Genomic DNA, 27,439 nt, shown 5'->3' on the forward strand with positions numbered 1-27,439 from the left:
GCAGGCTCCTCCTCCTGCTTCATCTATGGCAATTGCCATAGTACCTCTGAATCCTCTGCGTCAAGTTCTGAAGAGGAGAATACAGAGCATATATCCTTTGACCAGAACGTTAAATACATAGTTAATGACCTTCTACCTGAAAGTCTGGGAAGAGCAGGGAGGAATATGGATTTCCCTGTGGACCAGCCTGCTACTACTTCTGTGGATCCTGTTCTTAGAGAAGGCTCATTCCTTGGGTTTTCCTATACATAAACATGTGTTTGATGTGGTATTCAGGGAATGGACGAACCTTTACAAGATTTCCATTCTGCCTCTAGATCAAATAGATCAGAATGCTTGATTTAGTGGATTCCCTGGTGGTCAGCTTAGCGAGTCATGCTTCCATGGCGGTAGACAGTATTCTGTAGGACTAGGCAGGTACAAAGATTGATTTGGCTCTCAAGAAATCCTATTCTAGATCTCACCTAGCTATGCAAGCTAGCATTTATGGAGCATATGCCCCGCAGCCTGTGATTTCAGACTTTAAAGGCCATTTCAAGGCTTTTCGGGAGGGAGTGAAATGTTCTTCTCTTAAGAGCAGTCATGAACAGGTTTAATTCCTTTCTGGCATGTCTTTTGATGTGGTAGGAGCTGCTGCCCTGGCAGAAGTAGCCATTATAGAATTCATAGCACACAGATTCAGCACAAAAATGTACGGCTCTAAGGATGCCCTCTTGAGCTGAACGCAAAGAAAAGCTTCATAAACTATTTACAGAAAAGAAACACTCCTCTTTCTTGGTCTATAGGTGCCAGTTCTTTGGATTCTTTTTCAAATCATTGTTAAGGTAGCCTTCAAGAAGATGTATTGAATCACATTCTTACCCCAGGAGGTGCAGGGGTAAGGGATCTAGAAATCAGACTGAACAGAAGAACAGGAGTTATCCTTATTCCAAGAGCCATTGCTCATGACAATCCAGGAAATGGCCAAGAGTGGCCAGTAGGAAGTAGGACAATGTTTTCAAGGAAGCATTGGAAAGGTCTACTTCAAATTCCTGGGGGATTCCAGTAATGGAGACGGTCTAGCAAATAGACTTTGCTTCGATAGTTCCAGACTGTAGGACCATAACTATGCCTTATCTTAGGAATTTGATGCAGAAGCAAGCCATGAAGTCGTAGATCAGGAGGCTAATCCTAAAAAAAAAACAATGATTTCATATTATTACAGGATAGGAGAATGGCGTCTATTCTAGGGTGTTTCTGGTGCAGGTTGAAAAGTAATATGGTTGAGGAGCTTCCAAGTTGATTGTCAGCTCACCCATGTGTGACATTTCCATACTTTCATTGTGCCTAGGTGTGACATTTCCATGTCAACAGTTTCACACTAGGAGTGATACTGGAGTGATACTTTCTAACAAACTGAAGTGTGTGCTGAAGACTGTGGAAAACTTTTTATAGTACAAGTTACTCCTGATGTTGCAATATAAATGCCTAGGCATTCTAACAAGGCCAAAATGTTTAAGTATTTGTTAGACACGTCAGCCTTAGGCTGGTCTGCCCTCAAACATTTTGCCTTCCGCCTCCATTTTCTTCCTGATTTCATGTTGCTGGCCTTAGTACTCTAGCACTGGTTAGCAGTGGTAAAGTTCACAAATTGCTAGTGCGATCTCCTGTAAACATAGTAAAATTGGCTTATACCCAATAGGCACATTTAATTTACTAGTTAGCCCTAGTAAAGTAGTACTACATCTACCCAGGAGTTGTAAATGAAATGTTTTTTGTCACCCACTGAAGAAGTCCTTTAAACCTGGCTCATGCTCGCAGTGGACGCATGTGTGTACAGTTTTAAACTGCCATTTCGAACTGACAACATAAACCTTTGGCCAGGCTCAAACATTCCTTTTTAAGGAAGAAATGTGGCGCTGCAGCCAGAGCGACTGACACCAGACGCTGGGGCTCATGGTTCGATCCCCGGGGCCAGCGGCAGATCAGCCAAGCACCATGTGACTCTTGGCAAAAGTATGCTTAATCTTCCTGACGCCCTCCAGCGCCAGGATGCCTCCGGGTAGCTGTGCGCTTTACAAATACTGGATTACATTTTAATACATATAAGCCACCCTAGGGTAGGCCTGGACAGCCCAGAGGTCAGGGTGCAGTGTATTTAAAAAGTTGGACATAAAACTTTAAGTTTTACATGTCCTGGCAGTGGAAAAACTAATAAATTCGGGTTTTACTACTGCAAGGCCTACCTCTCCCATAAGGTTACATTGGGTTACCTTATTACCTTTAATAAGTCATAATTTCAATTGGGAGCAGGTAGACAAGTTTAAGAATCGTAATTTAAAGCCCTCTTAATTGGTAAAGTAGAATTTTTAATCACAATTCTGAAATGCCACCTTTAGAAAGTTTCAAAAAGAACATTGATGGATAGAATGCAGAACAGTGTCATACATTCACCCCAGTACAGAGAGCTGGGTCTAAATCCATCATTTTTTTCCCTCCCAAGTCATTCCAGTTTAAACCCAGCCATATGCAACTCAATCTTGACTCTGCGTCCAATGGGAACAGTCCAGGCCGAACTGCCAGGCCAGGTCCTCCCTAGACTGGAAACAAGCATCCTAGAACCAGTTTCAGGGTTTCACCCCTCATCAGCCAGGATATCTTGACTCCAGTGGCATGGAGAGCACGGGACCCACATCTGGGCATACTCTGCAAACTTAGAGCGAACAAAGCAAAAACACATTTAGCTGGCATGAGCTTCATCATGGTCAGCCTGAGCTTGTTACTTTTTCCCGGTCTGGCACGACCAGATATCCACAGTTGGCATTTTGTGCTTTTAGGTGCTATTTTTACGTAACTCTTTAAAATTGTCTATCTCTGGTTCTACTGTTTGGATGTTTGTTGTTTTGGTCTCACATTATTTATTGCATTTCACCCTTTGTGTTAAATTAGTGTGAGATGTTTCTTGTGTTGTGTTTTCACTTTATTACTGTTTGAAGTGATACATAAATACTTTACATATTTCCTCTAAGTTATGCCTGACTGCTCTGTGCCATGCTACCAATGGGTTGAGCACAGGAGAGTTTGGGGCTTGCTTGCGACTTCACCCTGACAACGATTGTGGTTTCTGCTGGAGTAGGGTTTCACCCCCCCTCAATCAGTAACCCAATTTCTCACAGTATTGCACAGGTAAAGGACCTTCTTACTTACGCATACAAATGGCTCCCTTTTTTCTCTCCTGTATCTTGTCTCCTTTTTCTCCTCCTCTCAGGATGGGTCTGGTTCTTTGATTCGTTTTCTTCCTCTTCTTTCTCATTTCTCTCCCTTCTACACAGACTATCTCCCTTTATTTTTCCTATATTTCCTATTCTCTAGTAATACCTCTTTCTTTCTTCTTGTTTCAGGTAACTTTTCTCCTTATTGGTCCTATTTCTCACTCTTTACATCTTCATCTCTCCTATTGCAGTCTCTTTTTGTCCGCCATCTTACTTTTTCCTCTTTCAGTCTCTTTTGGTATTTTTATCCTTCTCTCCAATATTTTGCTATATTTCGCTTTGTTGGGTTTTAATTCTCCTCCCATTCAACTCTAGAGCTGTTCTCATTCTCCCCCTCCATCCTTACTCCAGCATCTTGCTAAAAACTATATGGAGATTAATCTGTATACAGTGTCTATGTTCCAGCGTATTTCCCTCACACTTCTCTCCAATTTCAGTTGCCCTCTTTTCCATCCCACAATCATTCTCGGGTCCTGCAATTCTCCTGCCATTTTCTCTTTTCCTGCTCTTTGATCTCACCTTTATCCGTCCAACATTTAGCTTTCTGGCCCCTCTAAAAGTGTCTCCTCTTCCTCGTCTCTCAAGCACGCTCTCCTCCCTCCATTTTAACGTACCCATCATCTCCCAATCTTCTTTTCTGCAGTGTAATTGAAATTGTATTTATTTATATAGTGCTTACTACCCCTGAGGATTGGGTCCTCTGCCAATCCCCTGGTGTGTGTTCACTTTAACCCAGAGGCGCGGAATTGACAAATTTGCAGTCTGGGTGGGCAGCATTAAGAATACATTGATTGTCCTGGTACAGGTAAGAATGGTTGGGGGCAGAAATAAGTTTAAAAGTGAATTGCTCATGCCCTAAAACTTCTCAAATGCATGATGTTTTCCTGTGCTTGCTGCCCGAGTGCACTCAAATGCATTAGTACCACAGATGATATGTGACACTTGGCCTGGCTGCCTCTGACTAGTACTTTTAGGACCAAGGATAACAAATATTACAGATAATTAAGTTACAGCATCCTGGCCTATTTTGGACATGGTAGATTTGACTGTCTAAAATGTTCCATATACAGCTCCCCAAAAGCAATTGGAAGAGTGAGGAATGTGAGGGTTATTTCTGGAGGTGAGCAGTCAACAAATTAACCTGGAGATGGGAGCCAAGGTTCTGGCTCGCAGAACTGGACTGGAAACCCAAAGCAGCCCTGGCAATCTTATCAGACCAGCCCCCACTAACTCCCTGGGGGGCGGGGGTGCAGCTGTCAAGCACTGCTGCTTTTATTACTGGGGGTCGATATTGCAGCACTGCTGCAAAACCTGCCCTCATCACTACAAACAGGTCCCCACCCTTCCAGCCTCCCGGGGAAACGCCCGATGCCCGCTACAACCATTCCGGCCCTGCTGGCACGGATCTTTGAGCCCATCAATGAGGCGAGCCCAGAAAATATGTGTTATGTAAATCACCCAAAACAAAACTTAAAATATGATCAAGTCTTTTTAATGTGCAAAAAATTGTATTTTATTACCTTGTGGAAGCTTTGACATTAAAAGGGCACATTCAAGAAGCGCCCTTAGAAGTACTTAATTAAAGTGGTAATTTTGTAAAACTGGTAGTCTGAACTCGCATAATCAAAATAACTTTTTAGTGAAATAAAATCTTGGGAGAAGTTCACACAATTTAAGCAGGGAAGCTGTGCGTTATCCAGGTTTTCTGGTTCACTCTCTATAAATCAGCCAGTAAATGGTATCTATTTGTATTTCCTTATGTTCTGGCTTTGTTTTTACCTATTAGTGCATTCTTCTGCAGTTTTTAAAATATAGTGCAAACTCGACCCAAAGGTATTGGAGTGCTTTACATGAGCACCAGTTGCATGATACAAAGTCACATACACTGTTTATAGGCATGGTGAGATTAGGTGATTTGCTCAGAATCACAGAATGTTGAATCAACACCAAGGGTCAAACCTGGTTCCAGAGTTACAGAGTCAGCAGCTCTGGTTGTAACACCACAACCCGGGTAGAGAGAGGTTGGAGGCAAGCAGAAGCAACATGAAAGTTTGTCTCATTATGTGCTTGAGGTTTTAATAGGACATCGAGCTGAGCCGAAGTCAGGCTTCAGGCTTTAGCTTTCACTGGCTAGCCCACCTCTAGGAAAAAACGTCACAAAGGGAGAATGCAAGGACTCGTAGGATTGGGATAAAGGGACAGGGAGTATCTGGCAGTGGATTAAAGGGGAATGAGATAGATTCAAGCCTAGTAGCCTTGGTATTCGTTGCGCTGACATTTAATAACGCTGGACACAGGTTACTCATCAGAGCTTTGGGCACCGGCAATCATTCTTTTACGAATTAGGAAATGTTGCTACATCTATGTGTTTTTTGCAGTTTTCGCAGAATGGTTTAAAACCTCTTTAACTTAACCAATCTGTTTTAATTGAATCTTATGATATAAATCTACTTTTATAAATGTCAGACTTTCCATAACAGTGATCGCTCACTCAAATTGTTGTCATGTCAGGCCTACTAGTTGATAAGGCAGCATACGATCTGACAGTCTCATATTTCATATGTATTAATAGGCCTTGAGGTTGAAACACTCAGTGCATCCTCTGAAGAATAGGACTTTTTCTGGTTTTTTTTAACAGGAAATCTATAGCCTCCTCTGGCTCTGAATGCACACATGTCCCTGACACACAATTGGTCTGGAAACAAAGCCCAATTGCTTTCATACCAATGGAGGGGTCTTCCATGAGGGATTTAAACTCTGGCCTCAGCGTAAGAGCTATGTGAGTGAACTCTGCACATTTATAGACTCTGAAGCCATTCACACTAATATCTAGCTTCTTGGAAGTAACCTGATTAACCATTTCACACTTCCATGGATCAGACAGATCTACCAATAATGTCATGACTAATTTTGTTCTTCTGTCAGGCGACATCTAGTAGATATGTGATATGCCTTAATTACTGCAAAAACAACAGTTGATGGACAGGGGGTGAATATTTTGCCATTGTGCAACATTCCGTTCATCATCTTGTGTATTATGCCTTAATTACTGTCACTGGGAAATTGACAGCTTCATCAAGTGCTACTATATTAAAAACGTTGAACCCCTTCCACAAATCCCCAGCCTTTGCTGTAGGAGGACATTCCAGCCAGGATACGAACTTGTGATGCTTTACCTGCATCGTTCAACATCTCCAGCTTCATCTTAGTAGTGGCGGCTCCACCATTTGAGTGGAGCAGCATCACCCCACAAAGAAAAGCCCCAGGCCAGAGCTGAAAATAAAATGGTAATAAAGTGTATTTAATACCATTTTATTGTTCAGCAACCAACACATCTTGAACTGAGTGTGAGGACAGGGTGGGGTCATTGCTGCTGAGTGGCATCAGGGAGCTGTGCACTTAAGTATAACATGCGGCAGCCAGCCAGACATGGGCATTTTAAACCTCTCTAACCCTTCTGATTATATAGCTGGGCTAGAGATTGGTTAGGGGAGTTGGCTGGATCCCCCGTTGGAGCCTACCTCGAAGAGAGAAAATTGATTGAGGAGGATGTTGCGTCGCACAGGAAGGTAAGTGTATTTTATTAAAAATGAAAATATTTGCTACCCGCCTCATCACCCTCGGTACATGCCAGCCGCCACTGCATCTTAGACTGGAGTTTCACAGTCGAAAATATGCACAGTCCTCAAATCTTGGTTCATTCTAGCCCCAGTTTCAAAAATATGCACTGATTTTTCCACAGTGGCAAACCTTTGGTCCAAGGTCCAGACTCTACACTCTGTCTCCATCTTGTGGGTCTTGAGTGATTGAAGTGAGCCCTCCATTAGTGACACTTTTGCCTCTATACAGTTGACAGCTCTTGCAGACCTCTGAATGTGGACATAATCACAGACTCTCATTCTTCTTTTTGGTAAGCTTCCAGAAATATGACCACTGGCTCCTGATATCTCAGTATATAAAACAGATTGCCACAGTGGAGGGAATAAGGACAAGGCCTCAGGCAGGCCCTCATTCAGGACTCATACTGCCTCCATTTTTCGGTAAAACTCCTACCTCTACCATAGGAGACTCCTCCTGCATCCACTTATCACTGGAGGACTCAAATGGTATTTGCTGCATCCTCAGTATACTTGAGCGAGCCAATACCATACAGACTGTAAGCCGCAGTGGGCCATATTCATCTTGTCACCCTTGTGGTCACAATACACAACTGAAAAGAGCAGGATCTAACCATCCCCAAGAGTCTGCAGATTTGTGACCGTGAAAGCCACTAGCTCTAGGGAAAAGGGTCTGTTACGACCACAGCGGTGGCAAGCAGACCCAAAGACAAAGCTGTGCCAGATCACCTGGGGAATGTGGCAATCCTATAGCTCAGCAGACCCAGTCTCCATTAATAGACTTAGAAATAAATGTCCTTAGGTTTTGCTAGTTTTAGAAGTGGAGAGACTGTGTACATTGTCAACCTGTGATCTCAACATCCTGCAGCCCTGGGTTTTCAATAATCCTTTTTAATATTGTGATGTGAAGGCTACTGATAAAAATGTAAGTAACATGAAACAAAATTGTACCGTATAAATATAAAGAGAAGATACATTTGTCCTTAGGACTCACATCATTCTTTCAAGTAATGGCTTTTAGCCATCACTATATGCAAGCAAAAAGGTAGTAACTACAAATAACTTTGCAAATGTATTTATACAAACAAATGTTATATCCGTCGGCAACAGGCTTCTGTTGAATAACTAGAAAGAGCAGTAAAGAAGAACCTATGGTATCACTCTCTTAAAAACTTGATCTGGTTCAATGAGTGTCCAGAACTGGCAGAGTGGGCACCAATAGGTTTGTGACTGGTAAGATAAATGTGCGGAGCCCGGACATGTACTCTGCAGTGACAAAAGAGAAGGGCCTGTGCCTGAAGAGATGTGGGAAAAAGGCACATTGAGGGTGAGGGAACTAGGGGGTCACAGCAAGGTTAGTCCCTTGACGACTACCCCTGGGGCTTGCAGCAGTTTCATAGAAAATAGGAGCTCCTCCCCGGATCACTCTCATACCTCAAAAGTAAGCTGTTCCATGTTCTCTTCCACTAATCTCATATAGAGTAGGGGCTATTACAATAGGAGAATAAATAGAGTGCTCTTTACAGAAATCAAGAACATCTGCAGGTGGACACCCTCATGAAGCATAAAGTACAGCTCATACATAAAACCCAGCGCAGATTGGCCCAGCCTATTGTTTTTGCTTCAAGACAAATAAAAAAAGTGTCGGAAAGGTCTAGAACCATAACCATAGTTAAAGGTGTGAGTAGTCCATACCAGGGCTTTTTTGTCTCAAAACAAGATGGAGCTGTTGCAAGTCATTGTTCCTCCGAGTAGGCCAAACCTAATGCAAAAGTGATTGCCAATGAAAATTAGGAGGAAGTGGTGAGAAGCCACAATGTACTAGACCCAGAACAAAGCAATGTGAAAGCAAGAAAAGCGTCTTCCCCACTGACACATTAGGTAAGGGTGAAAAAGAACGAGACAGCAATAGGTTATATGTGCATAGGGAGAATGGTAGCAGATAACACAGGACAATAAAGGGCTATCCGCATCCAAGGGAGAACTAAGGGGAAGTGTCTGTTATTTATCCAGGGCTTATGGTGGTTGCTTATGCAAGGTGTCTCCTACTTTTACCTCCTCTTGATACAGCACTCAGTAGTGTTTGGATCTCAAAGTATAGACACCCCTTGTGAACAAGATAAGACACGGTCATTGCCTATCTAACTTTTCATTTTGAAGAGTGACAAAATTGAGTGCTATCAGGAGTGAAGGAGTAAGGGTTTATCTTGCATTGTTCTATAATATTGACTGGAGGGCAACCATTTTCTCCTCTAAATTCCCTCTTAGCTTCTTTTTTTGTATGCAGCAGATAACATTTACCAAGGAACCCTCAAGTCAGCTAAACACACCGAATGCATAAGGAGGACTGAAGAAGAACCCGACCAAAGTTGCGCTGAATGGTGAGGCGGTCTGAATCAATCCCTGTCAGAAACTGAGTTATTCATTTGGGAAGGGAGGTACACCTACCACAGCAATATGGTCAGGTCATCTCATACCAAAAAACTGTGGTCAACCTCTTGTGGTAATTGCCACTTGGAATAGGTATTAGCATAGCAAAGTGTGTGTCAATAGCAACCAATACCAACCAATGTTAAGGTCAAAAATCTTCTAAATAAGAAAAAAAAAGAACATAATATAAAACAAAATGCCTAAACAATTTATAAAAATACATTAAATCGATTAAAATTCAATAAGGGGGACTAGAAATATGATTTTGTATGTTTTAAGCCTAAAAGCATCACAAAAAGTACACATTGAATGTCAGTTTACGGTTGACCTGGTCCTAGGTGTAATCTGATGCTGGCAGCAATGGAAAGGAATCCAGGAAGGCCAAGCAGGTCACACCTATCCAAGTTTTTGACTCTAGCTTCTCCAGCGGGGGTGGCAGGATGCTGGAAGCCAACAAAGGAGTCTTGAAATCATATATGTCATTATGAAGCTCCTGCGGAAGCCATCAGTTTCAGCATCAAAAGTTCTGAGGAGGACAAGGCAGAATGTCATTGCCACTGAAGTCACTTTGCTACTATGGTATATGTGCCACCTCCCCTAGTCCAAGGTTTTACCTTCAAACCTTGTCACTTTTTGGAACGCAAGGCTGGACAACGTAGCTGGTTTCCCCAGCTGCAAGAGCAAAATACCTCCTCTAGCAATTCCTCTATTGAGATGACATGTCTTTCCCTCTGCCAGTTCTATAACAGTTTTTTTCTGCCTGCTGGGAGCACGAGCAGAAAATATAGGGAGACTGCAGGTGAGAGAAACACTGAAATCCAAAGAAAAAGAGCAAACACATGATGTCATGATCTGTGCTGGCCTTTTACCAATTATCAGCTATAAGAGACCAAATCAGAAAAGGAGAAGGTGATTGGATCAGATGTTATAAGACACTGAGAGAATAGTTATCGATGTCTCTGCTTGTACCCATTGGGCAGGGTGAGTTGAATTCAACTTAATATAACTCTAGTCACCGTGGATTCAGAACCCTTGTGTGTACATATTGTCAGTACTATGGTCTTTGATTATTCCCAGTATATACATTAAAGATTTGTTATCCACGGAGAGGAAGCAGGGGAGCTCGGTGGCCCGGTGAACGGTACCCAAAGACCCTCCAAATTGAAGCATTCATTTAATTCAGTGACATGTGGTCATTTGACAATCTTGCCAGCGACGGTCAAAGTGGAGCTCTAAGGTACGACGATGGCAATCGCCAATTAATCTAAAACGCTCAACTCATTCTCTGTGAACAATCACGTGTTTAAGAGTCTAAATACAAAGGACCAGGATTCATTGAAACCTGTGGTTATAGCAGTGAAATGACAAATGATTTTACTTTAAATTGATACGTTTAAACATTTGTTTTCGGATTCGGAGTTTTACAGTAAATATCATTACGAAAACTTACCGCAGAAGCTGTGCATTTCAATGTCTGGGCTGCAGCACCATTGATTACAAAAGTACCATGTGGGGTAGTGGATGTTGAATCTGAACGAGCTTGAAGAAGAAACCCTTCAAAGATCTGAGCAGCTGTGTTGCCTTTGATGGTCACTAAAATACAGGAGCAAAAATCTGTATGAAACACCATTTGTTTGTTTGACAGCAAATTACATTGTGACTCAATGTCGTCTCCTGCGAGACTTACTATAAAAGGGTCTACAGTGCAGCTGCCCTTTGTAAGTGTTACTATGTTGCTATACTGTCCTGCTAAAACAAACCAAATATAATTGATTATTTCAATCTATTCCTCAACAGACGAAGCTGGTGTGGACTAAACTGTGGAGGCTTGTGGTCATTGTAAAGCAGCTTTGCCATTAATTCATGATTGTACTTGTAGTTATTTGGGGAGGCAGACTGCCATGTTTGGAGTAGCACCCCCAACATACATTTTTAACTGTTGTTACAAAAAATACAGGATGCATAGTCGTACATTTCCTATGCTCTTTTGACATAAAGGGGTAGATTTAGAATTTGATGAATGTGGAACATGGGACAAAAAAAAGCAGTTGATGTCAATACAGTCTATATAGGGTTGAAATAAAGAGTGTGTCCAGTCAATCAGGTGGACTCCCATTTTAGGAAATGAAAGGCCAATCTTTGCCTGGGATAACACCACGTTGCTATGGAGAGAATATGTCCCTGAGAAGTATAAAGAGTCACAACGGCAGCTAATTAATATGAATGCAATGGTTTAAAAATAGATCGGATGCTACAGGATTGGATCAAGAGGAGATTTGTTATTTTTAAACAAGGATTCTGGCCTGAACCCAAGACGGTGAACAAATACTGAAGGAGATAACTTACTAAATACTACTTACTTTACCACTACAGAAATGAAAATGAGGGCTTGCGTAAAAATGATGACGTGGTAAGGGGCACGGTGGGGCCCTCCTTGGCTAAATATGAATGGTGGGGGTTGGTAAGGCTAGGCCATGCCCTGCAGTCAACAGCATGCAGTGCAAAGCCAAAAGCCATGCATGATGATGGGTTTGCTGCCAGTAGGGATTGGGTATGGTAATAAGAACTTACTTTAGGCTTATAAAAAAACTGAAAATCACTGAGAAAGCAAGCTTAAAGTCATATTTTAGTTAGTTATAGTAATACTATCTACTTTACGTAAATAAAACTAGAAATTCACTGAAAAAATGTTACATTGGCGTTATAGTTCGGTGAAAATGTCCGTCATAACGTCATATTTTAAACTGCCACTGTGTAAAATATATACATATATAAAACAAGCACAAACGATCCCTTTCAGGCTTGGAGGGCTTCATTAATTATGCTAAGCAGTAGGGACCCCAGGGGAGGTCCCAGTCTTTAGATGGAGAGCTGCTCCTTTACGTTGAGGGCATTTACAACACAACCAACACTGTTACTTTTCTAGCTGAACGTGGTTGGATCGGGCTTAACCTATGGCTAGATATTCTGCTAGGAAAATCCGACATCAGAGATGAGCAGATTTATAGTGTGGGTAATGTTGTCGATGTATTCCATATAAATGAGTAGATCTCCACAGCCGCGGCTCCTGTGCTATGCCCCCCCCCCCCCCACCCCGCAGCTGCCTCAAAACATCAGGAAAGGAAAAATAAAACAATAATAAACCTGTTTTATTTTTCCTTTCCTGATGAATATTTGTGGGCAGGGCCATAGGAGACGACAGGCAAAGGAGGAGTGGTACCCCACAGAAGCTGGAGCAAGATCACCGCCGACCAGCTCACCACCTCCCTCAGCCAGAACCCACCTGCCAGCACACCGGACCCCAACGAAGCTGCCCGCAACTTCACACATTGGCTGACAACCTGCGCCGACGACCTCGCACCACTGAAGAACCCTCCCAGCAAACCCAGAGGCAAGAAGGCCCCCTGGTTCACCAACGAACTCAAGGAGTCCAAAAAGACCTGCCGCACCCTCGAGAAAGCCTGGCTGCTCGACCGGACCACTGACAACATGACCGCCCTCAAACACGCGACCCGCAAGCACCACCAGCTCATCCGCACCACCAAGAAGAAATCACTGAAGGAGCGACTGGACAACAACGCCCACGACAGCAAGGAACTCTTCAGCATCATCAAGGAGTTCTCCAACCCCAGCACCGGCAACAACGACATCACCCCCTCACAAGACCTCTGCGACTTCCTCGCCTCGTTCTTCCACCGCAAAATTGCCGACATCCCCAACAGCTTCGGCACACCATCCTCACACCCAACCGTCGAACCAACACACCCCACCACGACCCTCTGCACCTGGATCGCAGTGACCACCGAAGACACAGCCGGCACGATGAACACCATCCACTCCGGTTCTCCGACTGACCCCTGCCCCCACCACGTCTACAACAAGGCCGACTCCACCATCGCACCCCAACTCCGAGACGTCATCAACAACTCCTTCGACACCGCCACCTTCCCGGAGAGCTGGAAGCATGACGAGCTCAGCGCCCTACTAAAGAAACCGGCAGCGGACCCCACCGACCTCAAAAACTTCCGCCCCATCTCGCTCCTCCCTTTTCCTGCCAAAGTCATCGAGAAGATCGCCAACAGACAGCTTGCCGCCTTCCTCGAGACGAATGGATCCCTCGACCCCTCGTAGTCCGGTTTCAGAGCCAACCACAGTACCGAGACCGCCCTCATCGCAGCCATCGACGACATCCGAGCCCTTCTCAACAACGGGTAAACAGCGGCACTCATCCTCCTGGACCTCTCCGCCACGTTCGACACTGTCTGCCACCGCACCCTAGTCCAACGCCTCAGCAACACCGGCATCCAAGAGAAGGCATTGAAGTGGATCATCTCGTTCCTCGCTGGAAGAACACAGAGTCCGCCTCCCCCCGTTTCGTTCCGAAGCCACCGAAGTCATCTGCGGCGTCCCGCAAGGATCATCACTCAGCCCCACCCTCTTCAACGTCTACATGAGACCTCTCGCAGCCATCGCACGCCAACACAACCTCAACGTCATCTCCTACACCGACGACACCCAGCTGATCCTCTCCCTCACCAGAGACCCCGACACCGCCAGAACCAGCCTCCACAAAGGGATGAAAGATGTCACCGAGTGGATGAAGAACAGCCGCTTGAAACTGAACTCAGACAAGATGGAAGTCCTCATCCTTGGACCATCACCCTCCGCCTGGGATGACTCCTGGTGGCCCCCAGCCCTGGGCATCGCTCCCAAGCCGACAGACCACGCACGCAACCTGGGCTTCATCCTGGACTCCTCCTTCTCGATGACCAGACAAGTCAACGCCGTCTCCACTTCATGCTTTCACACCCTCTGCATGCTCCGCAAGATCTTCCAATGGATCCCGATCGAAACCAGGAAGACGGTCACCTAGGCCCTCGTCACCAGCCGGCAGGACTACGGAAACACCCTCTACGCCGGAACCACAGCCAAGCTACAGAAAAGACTGAAACAAATTCAGAACGCCTCCGCCCGACTCATCCTGGACATCCCTCGACGCAGCCACATCTCCAGCCACCTGAGGAACCTGCACTGGCTCCCAGTCAACAAGAGGATCACGTTCAGACTCCTCACCCACGCTCACAAGTCTCTCCACGACCTGGGCCCCAAGTACCTCAACGACCGCCTGACCTTCCACACGCCCACCCGCCAGCTACGATCCGCTAGCCTCGCCCTCGCCGCCGTACCACGCATCCGAAGAGCCACCGCCGGAGGCAGATCTTTCTCCTACCTGGCGGCCAAGACATGGAACTCCCTCCCCATCCACCTTCGGCTGACCCAGGACCACCTCGCCTTCAGGAGACAACTCAAGACCTGGCTGTTTGAGCAGTAGCGGCCCCCCTCCCCCAAGCGCCTTGAGACCCTTCCGGGTGAGTAGCGCGCTATACAAGTGGTCTGATTGATTGATTAGTGTACTGCCTTCACTGCGCGTGATGGTTTAGCCTGCTGCCTTAGGCTGGCCAAACCGTAATGCGCAGTGAAGCGGTCTCCAACCCAGCTGCGTTACTGGGTTTGGAAGCAGCCGCCACAGGCTCCCAGTCTCCCTGGGATTCAAATCCTCGGCTCTCAGGCCAATCTTGATTCTGCTTTTATGACATGAGAGCAGCATCAGGATTGTGCACCATGAAGACTGGCAGCCTGTGTTATCAAGAAGAGGAGCAGAAGAGCACGATGTGGCCGGTTGCAGGTAAGTTTTTAACTTTTTTATTTTGTTCCCCACAATCAATCACTGGCTCTCCACTTAAAGACTTGAAACTAACCATAGTACCCTACTTCTGCTTTTCATAATTTATGCAGCACTCTAAGCCTGCAAGTGTATTGTTTGGACTTACACTAGGTTCTCTCTTGTATCTATAAATCTGCTCATCTCAAATGTCTGATTTTCTAGCCGAATATTTGGCCATGACATGCGCAGTGTAAACCTCTCCACCCAGCTGTCTGAGACAACTGGGTGGAGAGCAGGCACAGGCACACAGTGCCTGTAGGAGCGTCAAGGCAGCTCGCTTTAGCCAATTCTGGCGCTGCTGGCTGAACATTATCAGCAGCAGGAGAGCACCATCCAAATTGTTGCCGAGAACTCAACTGCTTTAAGCATCAAGCACCGAGGGACTGAAGAAGAGGCCTGGAGGAGGCGAGCCAGAGGAGTGGGTAAGTGCTCTTTCTGCTTATTCTGCTCATTATTTTGCCTATTTCTGCTCGTTTCTGATCTTTATTTAGCCTCTTTCTTCTTGTTTCTTACCTTTATTTTGCATCTTTCTTCTAATTTCTGACCTTTATCTTTCCTCTTTTTGCCTGATATTTTTCCTCTTTCTGCTCATTTCTGACCTTTATTTTGCTTCTTGCTGCTAATTTCTGTCCTGTTATTTGTCCTCGTTCTGCTTGCTCTTGACCTTTATTTTTTTCTCTTTCTGCTTGTTTCCGACATTCATTTTTCCTCTTTCTGCTTGCTTCTGACCTTTGTTTTTCCTTTTTCTCCTCGACGGAGACGTTGCATGGACTGTGCCCATATACCACTAGCGGTGAGAGTTCTGCGCTCTACAAATGGTCGTTGATAGAGCGAAAGTGTGTGATTGCACCCACCCACCATCCATTTGCCTGAATCACACCTCTTTAGTGGTTGCCAGTGGCCACTGATTGAGACACCACAAACATAGCCCTTTCTTTGCTAACCCAAGATGCAGCAGATGCATTCCAGCCTTTGGTGTAGCCTCCATTTGCTGGGTATAGGGAACAGCAGGGCATGCGGGATACTGAGGATGATCAAGGATGCTGAGGATGCTGAGCCAGTGTCAAGGGTCTTCCTGTGGCAGGTGTCACGGATCAATGTCCCATAAAGTCAGGATGCATTCCAACACAAAACCAGTTGCTACTGGTCTCCGATTACATTACAACCAACTGTTCCCTTTAACTTGCAGTAACTCCCATGCTGGGTGATCAAACCACACTTAGGACTCTCCCTTGTCCAGTAGACTCGCATGCAACTTTTGAGGGTCAGTCCTCAGTCTCTCAGGCTGCACCCCGGTGCCCATGAGCGGTCAGCCTTCGTGATACTGGGCTCTCAATGGTGCTGGCTTCTTAGCTATTATGGCCTTGAAGCTGTGACAGTAGTCAACCAACAAGGAGTAACCTCCTCAGTTGCTGTTCAAGGACGACTTTGAGTGGAACACCACAGGCACATACCTTTCTTTGCTAGCCCAAGATGCAACAGGGGCAGTCAAGCCTTTGGTGCAGCCTACTTTTGTTAGGTCCTGCTAACAGTAGGGCAGTCCTCCTAAAGACCATTCTACAGTATACACATGATCCACTTATATGCACACTACAAGGCTAAGGGGTTGTGGAGTAACTAGCCAATGGGCTACCAGGTCCCATCCTGCCCGACGATGGCTTCCTAAGAAGTGTGGCATCTAGATAGCCCAGAATGTACTATTCCGCCCACTCCCAACATGGCAGAACGCTGTTCTTGGTGTGTAAATTAAATGGGCTTTAGAAGACAAACAATATTTGAAAGCCACACAAAGATATGACCAATGAAACGGCTGTGTTAGCAGAATAGGCTGGGATGTTTACACAATTGTTACGCATTCCCAACCATAGAACACCCAGGAACACTCAATATGCAATACAAAGATGTGTACAAACTAACTAATTTGTAAAATATGTACTTATATGCATGGGTAGGGGTGGGCGGAATTTGCATAGTCGTGTTACGCAAAGTTGCGCGAAACGGTAAAAAATCTCAGCAAGCTACGCAGAATTCGGTGAGCACGCGGAATTGCTTGTTCCGCCCGTTCGCATTTTGTTTTTCCGGTTCGGGGTCGCTGTTTGCGTGCTCAGGGGGAAATATCTCGCAAACTTACCCATGCGGTCGTGGCCATCTTGTTTCACTTGTCCCGCCCGCTCGCGATGCATGCTTCCTCTTCGCGAATGCGGATGACCGATGGCGCGTCCGAATGAAGTGTTCACGATTGCACACTCTTGCAGGGTTGTGCAGCCGGCTACCAAAATCTCGTGGCACATGCAAACGGATAGGAAACTCGTCGGCGAATGTAGGGATCCCAAAGAGTCGCTCCTGCGCACATGAACAAGCATTTTGAAAGCGCGAACAAGGAAAAACTTCCGCTACGCTGCAGATCGCGGAATTTTTGACAATTCCGCGTTCTCCGCAGAACGTAGAATTGCCAATATTCAGCAAACTACGTGAGCGGAGTGGAATTTACCGCCCTAGCCTAGTTAACATGACTATGCAGTGGAAGAAGACAAAGCGTGGTGTGTTAAAAAAAAAATTCAACATGCAATGCTATATTTGTTACTGCATTCAATTACTGAAAATAAATAACATTTATTATATAAAAAAAAACTAAACCAGGATTATATATTTAACAATATATCAGATGTAGGGCAGAAAGGCTACACCATTATTGAAGCATTATGCTTGCATGCCAATGTCACTCACCCATTTAGAAAGCCACGTATTGCACATAGCACATTCACACAGGCAGCTTTCAGACGTCAGTTCACCAAAATGTTAGCGATATCAGAAGAGACATCAGGTACATTTTGGTCCCAATGAATTAAGCAGGTTCCACTCTGGTACCCGCCCACCACACCCTCTTATTTCCCACTGAGGGTCTTGGGGAAGGACAGTGATTGAAAAATGCAAATGATAAACAAGGCCGGATGTGGTGGAAGAGGAACATGGTGGCGGCAGGCTAACGGCTGCTGCGAGGCTCTGCACTCAAAGAACACCCTGAATAATGGATTTGGCCGCTCTTTTCTCCGAACCACTTATGGATGACGACGTTTAACAACCGGTGAGGACAAATGATCTTTCTCCAAGAAGGTAGTGCTATGTATCATTGAATTTTCTCCCGTTTCTGCTATTTCGAGGTCGGAGCTGTGAGAGGTGAACGCGGGTGCGCTAGGACCCAGCGCCAGGATCCAGGACCCAGCGGAATGCTTGAGCGTCGATACACAAGTGAGGCAGGGACAGGTCAGCTGTGTAGAATCCCGAGCGGCGAGTTCAGCGGGCAGCAGACACAGAAGCTGGTCATTGGTAGCAGTCAGGCTGCGGTGGAGGAGAACGTCCAAAGAGGGCTTCGAGTAAGCTGTAGAAGTTTGTGGCTGCGTTCAAGGGCAGCGCTCCTCGCTCGAGCTAGAGCCTCAATATGCCGAGGGTCCTATGCATCCCTGAATAGCGGTAAGGTGGTGTTTGGAAGGGAGGACTGCATGGAGGCAGGAAAATATAAATCAATCAGCCAAATTGATAATAGAACCAAAGAAATTGAGGCTGGCGGTGGAATCAAGGGGGCAGCCTCTACTGAATGCTCCATAAAGTTGGTTATTCCTGAAAAAGGAAAGGCAGGAGAAGTAAGGAGCAGATACCAGCTAAGATCGAAACAAGGGGCTTGGAATCCCACGGACACTGATACTGTTGAAGGAAAGGGGGGTCCGATACCTATTTCTCCACTCACACGAAACAGGAAGGTGGGAGCTAGAAGGGGGAGGTTAGTTAAGGTGACAAAGCAACCACAAGTGCCTAGAGGGACTTCCTCACTTAAAAGTTACTTCAAAATTATGGAGCAGGCAGTGAATTCTAAGGCAGGCACTACAAATAAGGCAGAGGCTAATACTAGCTCTAAAGTAGTTGAAACAGATGAAACTGTTCAGCCTAATGAGGTACCCACCCCCTCTCTTCACTCTATGTTATCTTTAAGTAATAAGTATGCTGTACTAGATTTAACACCTAATGAGGAGAGGCCAGAGGGGGAAGCAGCGCATATCAGCCCAAGGCAAGATTTGGCCTCAGTTGCAGACCCCCCTTCGAATGTAGTAGAAACACTCCCTCCTCCACTAATAAAATCTGCAACTTCGAATTCTGCTGTAGTATCTCCCCCTCTGATCGCACCAAACGGTTATAACAAAGCTCAATCTCTCCCTCCCCCCTAGTCCATGATACTTATACTTCAGAACCTCAACCTGATGGTGCAGATAGACCAACCAGGAGGGAAAACGAGAGAGATTTACTTGGCTCTTTGTTCCATGCATTGAAAGACGATCTTCTGGGAAAGTTTGAGATTTCGGAGAGAAATCAAAGAGGTCTACATGACAGATTAGACATACTAGAGGCTAAATTAGAGGGTATCAATGCCAGGACTAGCGTACTGGAAAGTAAAGTTACTGCATTGTCAGAGACTGCCAAAGGGAATCCTAAAGACATAGAAGCCATCAAAGCACAGAATCTGACCCTAACAATGGATCTGGAAAGATTGGAGACGCAGAGTCGGCGCAACAATCTTAGGATTCTCAAAATTCCTGAAGGAGTAGAAGTGTAAGACATAAAGGGGTTTGTGTGTAGATTGCTTCGCGAAGACATACTTAAGGATCGATTAGATATTGACTTGGAGGCTGAGATTCAGCGAGTGCATAGAGACCCGTTTAGGCTGCACCCGGATCACAAAGCACCCAGGAAGATTCTGGTGTACTTACAAACATACAGTGTTAAAGAGTTGATCCTTAGTAGATGTTTGGCACGCACTTCTTTGCACTTTCGTGCCAACCCATACCAAATCAGATCAGATCAGATCAGATATAGGGGGAAAAACCGCTCAAAGGCAATGGTAGCTGGGCTCAAGGATGCCAGACTTACGATCAATGGGGGCTCAGGTACAAATGAAGTTCCCAGCTTTGCTTAAAATAATGTGGAACAATAAGATGTATACTTGTCACTTCCCAGAAGAAGTTGACGAGTTGTTGGCTAAAATGAAAGAGACTAGCTAATTCAATGCCAGCTCCTCGTAAAATTGTGCCTTTATAGTTAGGGAAAAAAAGGAAAAAAAAGGGTCTTCTGTCTAAACAAGAAATGATTATTAGATAAAAGGAAAATAAAAAAAATAAAAAATAAAATCATTGGAGAAAAACCTGATTTATGTTTCACTTAGGTGGGGGTGTCGAGGGTGCAGGGCCTCCTAAAGGTGTGTTCACGCCAAACAGGAGGGTTGAGTTCCTCGGGAGGAGAGCGGGGTGGGTTCACAGGGGGAAGGGGAAAAACAGATAAAAATGTCCTCATTTGCCATAAATTTTTACTTTTCCGTAAAATTTGAATACAACCATGGGCCACCACTGGTTACAGGTGTAGGGGTAGTCACATCATATAATGCCTTCAAATCTAACACCTAGTAGCAAAATCCTTTCCTGGAACGTGAATGGCTTGGGGAGCCGGAAAAACAACAAAATGTCTGTGAATTTTTGAAAAACTCCGAAGCTTGTGTATATCTTTTACAGGAGACTCATCTGGAAGCAGAAGAGTGTAGGAAAATATTTGTAAGATATAACTGGGTTCAGGACATCTTTTGTTCTAAACAAACTGGTGTTACTAGAGGGGTAGCTATGGTGGTGCGCGCTAATAAAGGGATCAGGGTCCATAACTGGGATACAGATCAGTCTGGAAGATGGCTGGCTGCAGTTGTTTCAATTGGCAGCTCTAAACTTTTGTGTGGGGTATATTACAGTCCTAATGAGGATAATGCTTGTTTTCTTCATAAATTAGAAGGATACATGTTACAACATACAGTTCCAATCATATTAGGAGGTGACTTTAACCTCTTATTGGACCCACAATTGGCCCGCACCTCCAAAGCTAAATATAATCCCCCTAATAAATCCCTTCAAGCTTGAAAAAAACATTATGAAAGATTATACGCTACAAGATGCATGGAGAACTAAACACGGCAATCAAAGAGAGTATTCTTTCTATAGCAAAAAATATAGTCTGTTTTCAAGAATAGACCTTTTTCTGTTAGATCAATCTTTTTTAGTTAATATCTCAATTTCTTATATTCCAGTTGGTCTATCAGATCACTCTGTGGTTGAGCTAAAAATGAATTTTCAGAATAGTCCCTCAGAATATAGGTGGACACTTGATAGGACTATCTTGTTAAATGACGAGATTAAAAACAAAATCAAGGAAAGTCTATTGGAATTCTTTTTGTTTGATGAGAATACAGCCTCAGATCAAATCATATGGGAAACATTTAAACTTACTTAAGAGGAATCTATGGTTCTCATATGATTTTAAACAGGAAGCTCAAAATAGAAAGAGATAAACAAGAGCTCAACAATCAAACTAAAGGACAGCAACTTCAACTTGCTGTCTCCGAAGACAGAGCTAGTTTTCCGGGACTTGAAAAGGAAATTTTAAAACTACAAACAGACTTCAGAGCTAGAGCCGAAAAAATAATTATAGATAAGTGGGAAGTCAGTAAGCTTCGTAATTTTGAGTATGGTGAGAAATGTGGTTCTTTGTTAGCATGGAAGGCAAGGTCAGAGAGGTGCAGAAATAATATTAAATGCTTATTACAGCATGGCACTGGGTTATCTTTAACAGAGGACACAGAGATTAAAAGTGAGGCTAGAGCCTTTTATGAGGAACTCTATCGGGAGAAGAACGGTCGGGGGTCGGAAGATCTGGATAATTGGTGGGCTATGAGAGAACTGCTACAGTTGAGCGATTCAGATAAAGCTTTTTTAGCTACCGAGATCACGGAGGGTGAAGTTAGGGCACAACTAAAAAAGATGGCTAGAAACAAGGCCTCTGGCCCAGACGGACTCCCGACCGAGGTTTATAAATATAATATGGAAGAGGTTTTAGTTCCACTAGAGACTCTTTAATAAAATATTTATACAGGGAGAGCCAATTCCACCCTCCTGGTTAGATGCTACAATTACCCTGATAGCTAAACCAAATAAAGACCCGAGAATGATAGAGTCTTATCGACCTATCTCTCTTTTAAATTCGGATTCAAAAATATACTCTGGTATATTGGCTTCCAGACTAGCTAAAATAATTAAGTCTATTATCCACCCAGACCAGAGGGGGTTTATACCTGGCCGCCAATTGAATGAGTTGACATTCCAAGTCATAGGAGCAATAGACATAGAGGTAGAAAAGAAGATGCTACTCACTATTGTAGCAATAGACGCCGCTAAGGCGTTCAATCAAGTCAACTGGCTCTTCTTATGGAAGTCAATGTCAAAGTTTGGTTTCCCAGAGATCTTTATTAAAGGAATCGAGGCACTGTATAGGTGTCCCAGGGCAAAAATTCCGGTCAACGGTAGTCTGTCTGAATGGCTGAACATTTCTAGAGGAACCAGGCAAGGTTGTCCCTTATCCCCACTTTTATTCAATATCTATATTGAGCCTTTCGTTTGTTCCCTAAGGCAGGATTTGGAAATTAAACCATTCATAATGGGAGACTTAGTCCTCAAGACAGCTCTTTATGCTGACGACCTTCTTCTTTATACATCCAATCCAGAGGTGGCAATACCAAGACTATTTGAATTGGCCGGAAACTTTGGAATAGTATCGGGGTACAGTATCAACAAAGATAAAACCGACATAATGAGTTGGAACAACCCTGCCCCGATCATAGAAGCAAAATCCAAAATTAGATACTTGGGGATTTATCTTACACACAATTTGGAAGAAACTCCCAAGACCAGCTGGTCAATAGTTGTAAAAGAAGTGAGGAAGCTTTTGACTAGATGGAACACCCTACCTTTAAACATCTATGGTAGGGTGAACCTAGTCAAAATGATAATCCTGCCAAAGGTCACTTTTTTGTTTAACTCAATTCCTTTGATTTTTAATAAAAAGGATATCTCCAATTTACAAGGGAGGATCGGTTCTTTTATTTGGGCTACTAAGTCTCCCAGAATAGCTTGAAAGAAGCTGAGAAGGGGGCTAAAAATTGGTGGGTTGGCACTTCCGGATTTACTTCTCTACTGCTATGCCTTTCAGTTTAAAAACTTTAGACTTTTAGCTAATAAATTGGATTCTACCTCATATGGCAGACTTTTTCAGGCAATGCTACTGGACCTTCCATATAGTTCAGATTTTTTTCTCTTTAAGTTTGGAGATCCGAAGTTTTAAAAAAAAATACGTTTAAAGCGCTTGCGGACAGCCCTAGATAACTGGCAACAGATACGAAAAATCTTAGGTATCCCTTACTACCATCCCCAAGACCAATTTGGGATTCCCCCGGTACGCCGGAATGTTTAATGGATCAATTAACTCTCCCGCTGAGGAATGCTGGTTTTATGAAATGGGGGACTTGTGCAATGGCTCTACACTATTAAGTTGGGATTCCCTATCAAGCTTCACAGATGGCACCATCACAAGATTCAAGTTTTACCAATTGTCTGCTTGGTGGGGAAGTCAGAACTGGAACATAGAAGTGGAGAGTCCTCTTTTTGAATTAATAAGTAGGGAGAAGGGTGGAAGGGTGAGGTAGCTGAATGGTACAGAATTTTAATGGGAAGCAAAGACAACTTAGAGGCTGAAATAACTAAACTATGGGATACTCCAACAATACAGATTCCGGGTGATATACTAAAAGTTTGGACAGATTCTTTCACTCCTTCTCAAAAAATTATTAAACCATCAAATCTGAGAAGAAACCACCTATTCACAGCATACAGGGCCTATTGGACTCTGGCAAAACTTTCAAAAATCGCAACAGAACAGTATTTATGTCCAAGATGCAAGTTTCCAGCAGCAGACGACGGTCATATGTTCGTCGATTGCCCTGAAATAAGTAGCTACTGGAGACAGGTGTGTGGTTTCCTGGAAGAGGTACTGTCATTACCAATCACATGTACTCCCAGATTGGTTCTTTTTGGTTTTCCTTCGGATTAGGACATAAATAGTTGTATATCACAGTTTATCTTTTATGTGGTAGTTATTGCCAGGAGGGAGATCTGTAAAGAGTGGAAATCAGAACACCCACCTAAATTTGCGGACTGTCTTAGAAATATCATGGCGGTTAGTAGATTGGATATGCTATGTGGAGGGGTAACGTCTGTTAAACTTTGGTCTGCTTTAAAATCATGGTGTGAGAAATAACAACAAAAGTCCAATCATTATGCCAGAGGTTAAGTGGTCCTGTCCTCCCTGTGTGGCAAGTAACATAGTGAAAGGGAGTAGGACTGGAAACGGCCTTAACTCTGGGCAACCTCCATTGGCTATCCACAAACTCAAGGGCAGGAAAGGTTGGTTTTGTCAGTGGCCTGAAGCGTGCCTATTTAGAGTTAATATCTACTGGTGGCATATATGAGGACAAAAAAAAATGATAAACAAGGCTTTTAGAATCCTATTTACCTCCTGTCCCTACCTACTAGTACAGGCAGGACGTGACTTACCAAAGTGAAGGTTAGCAGTTACTACCTTTGACCACCTTAAATTGATGTTCATGGGAATTCACAAAGCCAAATCTACATGGGGATAGATGAGAGAACTTCATGTGGATAGCAAAAGCTTAATTGGGAGAGGAAGGAAGAGAAGGAGGGAAAGGCAGAAAGGAAGAAAAGGCGGGGAGGGAGGGATAACATATTCCTCCCCTATCCAGGGGCACATTGGGTTCATCTCTCTGTTACGAACTATACATTCATGACACCATTTTATTCCCAAATCTGGAACCTTCAAAGTTATGTCGGTCTATTCTGATTTCTTAAACTTTTAGATGGCTTTTGACTTTATTTACACAACAACTTATCTGAAAACACTGAAAACAACCACTGTTCTCAGTGTCATCATGAGTCCCCCTCACAAACATAATCCCAAATCAAACAGGTATGATGTGAAAGCTTTCAGAAATAGTTTCCTCTAACAAAGTAGTACAGCAAAACCACTACTGGCTCCAGATTTGTCGAAACCCTGTGTTAAAGAAGCATCATAAATGACTCTGTACTTGTGCCAGTATTCAACAAATGCTCTACAACGTCAACTAAATGCTAGAACAGTGCACTACAAAGAGAACGATTTGAAAAATAAGGACATACAGGTAAAAATCCTTGCTTAGTGGAATGCAGTGTTCATTAAATAAAGAACTTCATACTAGAAGATCAAAAACTATAAAAATCTGGAAAATTGAAGTGCTTATGATGTATAGTCTTCCTAAGCATGAACATGGATCTGCATCCGCTTGCAAATTTGAAGAAGTTAGAAATGCCAATTGAAACAATTCGTAAGTTCTCGGTCTAATATGGAAACACTGGGCATTTGCAGTACATAAATAAGTGCTGCTGTAGTATAGTACTATGCCTGGTACTTTCACACGCCTTTATGAACCGGCTGTAAACCACCTAAAATGGAACAAGAATGGGAATAGTCATGGAAAAATTCTAATACATTTAATACAGATCTAAAGGACTGTGCCTTCTTTGCACTTTCACTAACAGAGAGTTGGACGTTTCAGGGTTATTCACACATGGAAAGTACATTAAAAAAGTATTTATGAAGTACTATTTCCTATACCCGTGAAGGTTTGTGTGAATTGCCCCAATAGTATAACCATCTTGGCAAAATGTTTAAGGCTGCATGTTTCGTGCCCAGTGTGGCAAGCTTGAGCACCAGGCTTGAAGCCCTGCAATTGACATTTTAGAATTGGACCCTGCTGAAAATAAACCCAAAGTAGCCCAACTGCTCTGCTTGGAGAAGATGTCACTTGCAGTAACCAGACTAAGTAGTCAGATTAGTAGCAATTACGTATGGAAAAGGATGTTGAACATGTATACACACCTGCTAGGTGAAATGATTCAAACAAACCCCATAATAACCCCTAGCCCAACAGAGCTTCCCATACTATCTAATAATCGTGAACTATTCCTTCTAAAAGGCAACATTATTCTGAAAAAGAGGGTTTCGAATGGCAGGAGACAATAGAAAAAAAGAGAAGATAGCTCCCTTATCAGAAGCCTAGAGGAGGACAACACTGCCAAAATGCAATAACCATGTAGTCCAATTCCAAAAGGAGTCATGTAGGTTTCCACACCTCTCTGAATCCACTACTAACCATACACAGAATAATAGCAGAACACCAGCGAAAAGGGGAATGAGAAGAGAGAAATCAGAAACACTTGGATATCGTCCTATTGACTTAACATTCAGCTGGTTATTGCCTTCAACTAGAGGGAATGCTGATATCTAAAAATAGGGAGAGATCTTTAAGGTCTTATAAACCTTACTAAAGCATGTAAAACTAAATTGCAAATAATATACCTTTGGAATATATATGTGCCTTGAACTCTCTAAGTCCGATGAAACTCAGAGTTTTCCTAGAGCTAAAAGGCAAATATCTATGAAAGAGATGTAAAGATTATCCAGAGATATGGGTAAAGGTGGGCGTAAAATCCGTTTCGCGGGCGAATTTGCGGATTTTCCACGATTTCGCGATCCGCGAATCTCGCGAAATCGTGGTAAAATCCGCAATCAGCGGGGACGAATTTTCAGCCAAGCAAGGGTTACAGCAGCAGGTTCAAAAGTTGAACCTAATTTCTTTGTAACCTTTTACAAAAGGGTTACAAACAAATTAACTTCAACTTGGACACCTGCTGCTAATTGCTTCCTGGCGCCTCGTTGCCTACTTGCAACTATTCTCTGTCCCTGCTCTGACCCTTGAAGCAGGGTCAGAGAATAGTTACAAGTAGGCAACGAGGCACCTGTCCAAGGAATTAAACCTCATCAGGAAGCACTTACAGATATAAAAAACAGGAAGAAGGGAGAGGATGGCAAATACACCCATTTTGAGTTGTCAGGAGGGGTTAAACTAAAAGAGACCTTTACAGCACAATTTTCATATGCATTTTGCTAAAAATAAAAAGCTGTATGTTCTGTAGGGGCAACTCAGGAATCTGGCCCTTCAGAGATCCGGCCTCTCTTTCTTTCTCTCGTTCTCTCTCTCCCTCTCTCTTTCCCTCTCTTTCTATCTATCTATCTATCTATCTCTCTCTCCCTCTCCCATAAACGACTGCATGGGTAACTTCGCTATGCAAGTGGCTCGCGAAGACGCAAAAAGCCCCGCAAACACGCAAAAAAACCCACGAACACGCAAAAAAAACAGCGAACACGCAAAAAAACAAAAATCCGCAAATTCGCACAAATTCGCGAATTTTGCAGATCGCGAATTCGCAAATCCACAAATTCGCGGATTGCGAATTCGCAAAATTCGCCCATGTTTAGATATGGGTCTCTCACTACATACAACTACTTTCTGTCTGCTAAGAACAAACTCTCTAGTTCAAAATACTTTTAATTTTGGTCGCTTCTGTGAGAAATTGGATTGTCAGTCAGGCCTAACTTAGAGGCAA

At 43.8% G+C, this 27,439-nt stretch overlaps 1 protein-coding gene across 1 annotated transcript in view; it reads right to left on the reverse strand.

Moving 5' to 3' along the window:
- The window catches only part of LOC147747648 (putative defense protein Hdd11-like), a 133,641-nt gene that overhangs the window by 78,775 nt on the left and 27,427 nt on the right, over positions 1 to 27,439 (reverse strand). Inside the window, exon 3 of the mRNA XM_086936343.1 lies at positions 10,749 to 10,891. Within this exon, the coding sequence (XP_086792469.1) occupies positions 10,749 to 10,891 (143 nt within the window). The remainder of the gene's footprint in view (positions 1 to 10,748; positions 10,892 to 27,439) is intronic.

This window comes from Lissotriton vulgaris, chromosome 1_1 (assembly GCF_964263255.1).
Source record: "Lissotriton vulgaris chromosome 1_1, aLisVul1.2, whole genome shotgun sequence".
NCBI classification, from domain to species: Eukaryota; Metazoa; Chordata; class Amphibia; order Caudata; family Salamandridae; genus Lissotriton; species Lissotriton vulgaris.